This window comes from Pundamilia nyererei, unplaced genomic scaffold, assembly GCF_000239375.1.
Source record: "Pundamilia nyererei isolate P.nyererei 1_Seehausen unplaced genomic scaffold, PunNye1.0 scaffold00051, whole genome shotgun sequence".
Lineage (NCBI taxonomy): Eukaryota > Metazoa > Chordata > Actinopteri > Cichliformes > Cichlidae > Pundamilia > Pundamilia nyererei.
Genome location: NW_005187452.1, coordinates 2083123 through 2086910, shown reverse-complemented (window position 1 = coordinate 2086910; position 3788 = coordinate 2083123). Strand labels below are relative to the sequence as shown.

The 3788-nt window shown below is 37.1% G+C and overlaps 1 protein-coding gene across 1 annotated transcript in view; it reads right to left on the bottom strand.

Moving 5' to 3' along the window:
* Window positions 1-309: 309 nt before the first annotated feature.
* Window positions 310-3788, bottom strand: part of LOC102205066 (AN1-type zinc finger protein 3-like) — a 15453-nt gene continuing 11974 nt past the window's right edge. The window contains exons 4-5 of the mRNA XM_005733340.1: window positions 3087-3284; window positions 310-550 (exon numbers count right to left, since the gene is read on the bottom strand). Of these exons, the coding sequence (XP_005733397.1) occupies window positions 396-550; window positions 3087-3284 (353 nt within the window). The 3' untranslated portion in view covers window positions 310-395. The remainder of the gene's footprint in view (window positions 551-3086; window positions 3285-3788) is intronic.

The window sequence follows — 3788 nt, the reverse complement described above, 5'->3', positions numbered from 1 at the left end:
GAGTAAAGTCTGGCTTCCAAGAAATACACTTGTATAAAGCATTGCATTTCTTGTCTTATTCATGTCATCTTACTTGATTCATTTTTATGAAGTCGAGAGTTTGCAACAAAAGGGAACAAACTGTATATTTCCTTTGCTCTTTATTGTTTTGTCTTTCCTTGGTTTGGTTTTTTCCAAAAGGCAGCAGGGATATAATCAAGCCAACAAAAGCAGAAAACAACCAAGATAGGCGATAGTGGAATTCAAAAAGAGCAAGCATAGTTTTAAGAGAAAAAAGGTGGAGGTTTGTATCTCCACTCTCACAAAAAAAAAAAAAAAAAAAGCAAAAATCTCGAGGAAAAAAAAAGACAAGAAAATAATATCCCTGTTAAAGATTCTTCTGAGGGAACGACTATTCAAGAGCACTCTTCCCCGATGCGCTGGCATGAGCGGCCCACCTTGCGGTCTAGCTTAACCATTTTGAGGACGGCGTCCTGACGTCCACGACCCATGTGGTCAAACAGACACTCGTGCTGCTCTGGAAGCCGATGGAGCATACAGAAGACATAACCTAAAGGACGGGTTTGGGGTTGTGGATAAAAGAGACAAGGAGGGATTAATTTGTTGCCTTAAGTAAATGCACAAATATTGCAGTTGTAACTGTACACACCGCAGTTAATACATGAACTAAAGAAAAAAAGATATGGCTACATAAAGCACACCTAAAACAATTTAACTAGAAATAAGAGTTTAACTAGTCAAAAGAGTAGCATTACTTTTAGATGCCAGTAAAGGTCGATAAACATTTAGTCTTTAGATATACTTTTTAAATGGTCAAGGGCAGATAACATGTAGTACTTGCCACAGTGCCCGTGTGTCAAAGAAGACATTCTACTTGATCGCTTCCTCTTTCAATGCTTTTCCGTTTTTCAGTAGATAGCGTTTCCTCCCTCTAACTACTGTAGCACTTTCAACAAAAAGCCCTGCCAATGGTGGAGGCTCGTTAAGCTCAGGGAAGCTCGTTAGCTTTCATCATCTTAAATTCATTCATTAATACACATAATAACGCTACTGGCATTTAATAAGTAGTGATTAAAGGCCCAGTTTAACATCTGGTTTCTAGGCAATTAAAACCTATACAATTACAGCACACGCGAGTGGATTAGAAGGGAGGAAAGTTGTGTCACGTTGGACAGAATATTCCCCCTATTAGAAACCACAAATCAAAAATGTTGTCCTCTGCTCACTGCTGGTATTTTCTAACAAAATGGTGAACTGAGTTCTTCTGTAAAATTAATGAACTGGGAAGAGACGTTGTGACTTGAGAATGTATTTTGTGATGCAAAAAACAATCTGTGAGTATACTGTAAGTTTCAAAGATTTTACAGCTAAAATCCAACATGTCTAAAATATTTATTTTACGTAGAGGCAAAAATGAATAAAGGATGAGGAAGAGCTGATGTGTGCACACACGCTGTAAAGGAAACCCTTAAACATATCCAGTTATATGCCTGGAAAATGTCAGACTGCAAGTATAATACCAAGCTTGTGTGTCTGGACCTGTCAATCCCTACTTCTGTACACCAAAAACAGACCTGGCTGCACTGCCTCTTTACCAAGGCCCAAACTGTCTCTTGCACCTGCAGCATACCACCCTTGGTTAGAAACATAGCAGATGAAGACCTTCACCTCTGGGGTTCTTCTCTGGATAACATCTATGCCTTGGTCTTGGGTGCTTCCTCCTAATCTAACCTCTAAATCTAATTGCCAGTGAGTGAGTCACCAGTTATTGTATGGCAGACATTAATTAATAGGCTAATTATTTACAAAGTGTTTTTTCATTGTCCCCGTTGCTTTACAACATGCAGCCGGCTAGCAAGGTCAAACAAACTGCAGCCACTGTGTGATTAAACCGTGTTGTATGCCCAGATTAATAATTACTTAAACCAAAGCTTACTGTCATGTTTTGAAGTAAGGTCAGAAGGCCTACAAGAAATCAAGTTTTAAGGTTGTAGTACTCCCTGTTCTCATCGTCTGTTGATTGTCTTTCTGACTTTAGAAGAATTTTACATTTTAGCCACACATATAATTAAGAGAGATTTCACATTTTCCCCATTATGGGAAAAATCACAGAAGTAATGTTTAGAAATTAGCAGGACCACTGTTATTAGGTTAAAAGGAAATGCTTTGGTTCCTTCATCTGTTAGGTCTCCACATTAAAAGATATGATATAATTAGCTGTTCAATTCCAGTGCCTCCACTCTGTGTTATATTAGTACCTAGTACGATAAATAGCAACTGTGTAAAAGCAGAAAACTACTGAGACTAACAGCATTGGATCAGATTCACTACTTGAGCTATTTTTTCACCCCAATACAATCTGAAAAGCATTCATCCTTTCAGCTCATTATCAGACCTTCTTGGCTTACACTGTGGAACATTCTGCAGAACCATTAGCAAAGTAATCTGCAATTACTGCAACAGTCAGAAATCACTATAATTGCCACCATTTTCCCTTTCAATCTGTAAAAAGCATGTTTTCATAGTAAGCACTGGACTATTAAGGATGGATAGGCCGTGTATTAAGCAGCACCTGGTGGAAAAAAAAGGCAAGTCAATTTCCAATTTAGAAATTATTGCATTGGTTTAAGCAGATTGGTCTTTAAGTAGTGAAGAGCTCTGACTTTTCAAGTACTTTAATTTGTATGCAAACAAGTTGATTAGCAAGCCAAGTATTGGTTTGAACTACATTAGTGTTTGTGGTAATTGGCTTATGTTTTATGTGCAATGTGAAACATTGAGGCTTTCCTGTAATGGTCCCTCAAGGCTTGCAAAAGCAGTGATATATATATATTTTTTTCAACACACAAAGAAATGTCCAGGTAACGGTGCTGTGCTGGACACATAATTCACAAAACTATTATTAAGCTAACCGAAGTGTACTTATGTATGTATCTGTATATTAACATAAGGTAATAACATGGTCTAAGGTGATATCTTTATGAAGTTAACAGTATTATGCATGTACTTAATGATAATGCTCCTTTGCGTAAGTGTTCATGTGATGCGTATGTTAATACTGTACATATGAAAATGTGTCATCATACCACAGCGACAGGAACCCAGCTCTTGCTGTACCAGCTCCAGTTTGGTTTGGCAGCGATGGCAACGCTTACGGCTCCGCTGTTTAGAGCCACTGCGAGACGAGGATGAAGACGATGATGATGATGAAGACTCCTCACCCTCTGGGATCCCACCTACTCTCGCTCGCTTCTCAGGTGAAACATCACTTTCTGAATCTGAGGCTTAGAAGAGAGAGAAAAATAAGTTAAAAAACAAAAAAAAACAACAACATTTGGCTACAACTGTTTTGCTTAATTGTTGTTTTTTGTTGTTGTTTTTAGATCAGGCATTGCCAGTTAGAGCCCTGCAACAAAGGAGCTGAACTTAAACTCAGCTTTTCATTTTTCTTTCAAACCCACTTTCACATTTTCATTCTTAATTTATTTGTTTATTTTACTTGTTACTAAGACTGTTGTTGTTGCTTTAGTATGTATTTTGTAGCCATGTTTTAAATGGTACTAAACAAATAAAATTTATACATCTAAGAAAAATAGTTCCTAGAGATTCTCTTAATGCAATGAAACACTGAAAGTCTGGAGCTACATTAAGATGACTTTCAGCAAAATGACTAGCAATATTGTAATAGCTTAAGAGTATTTTGTATCTTTTTTCTGCTTCTATTGAGTTAAATCAGACTAGACTGTGATTACATTACATGTAAAAATTCATTCAATGAAAATTAATCT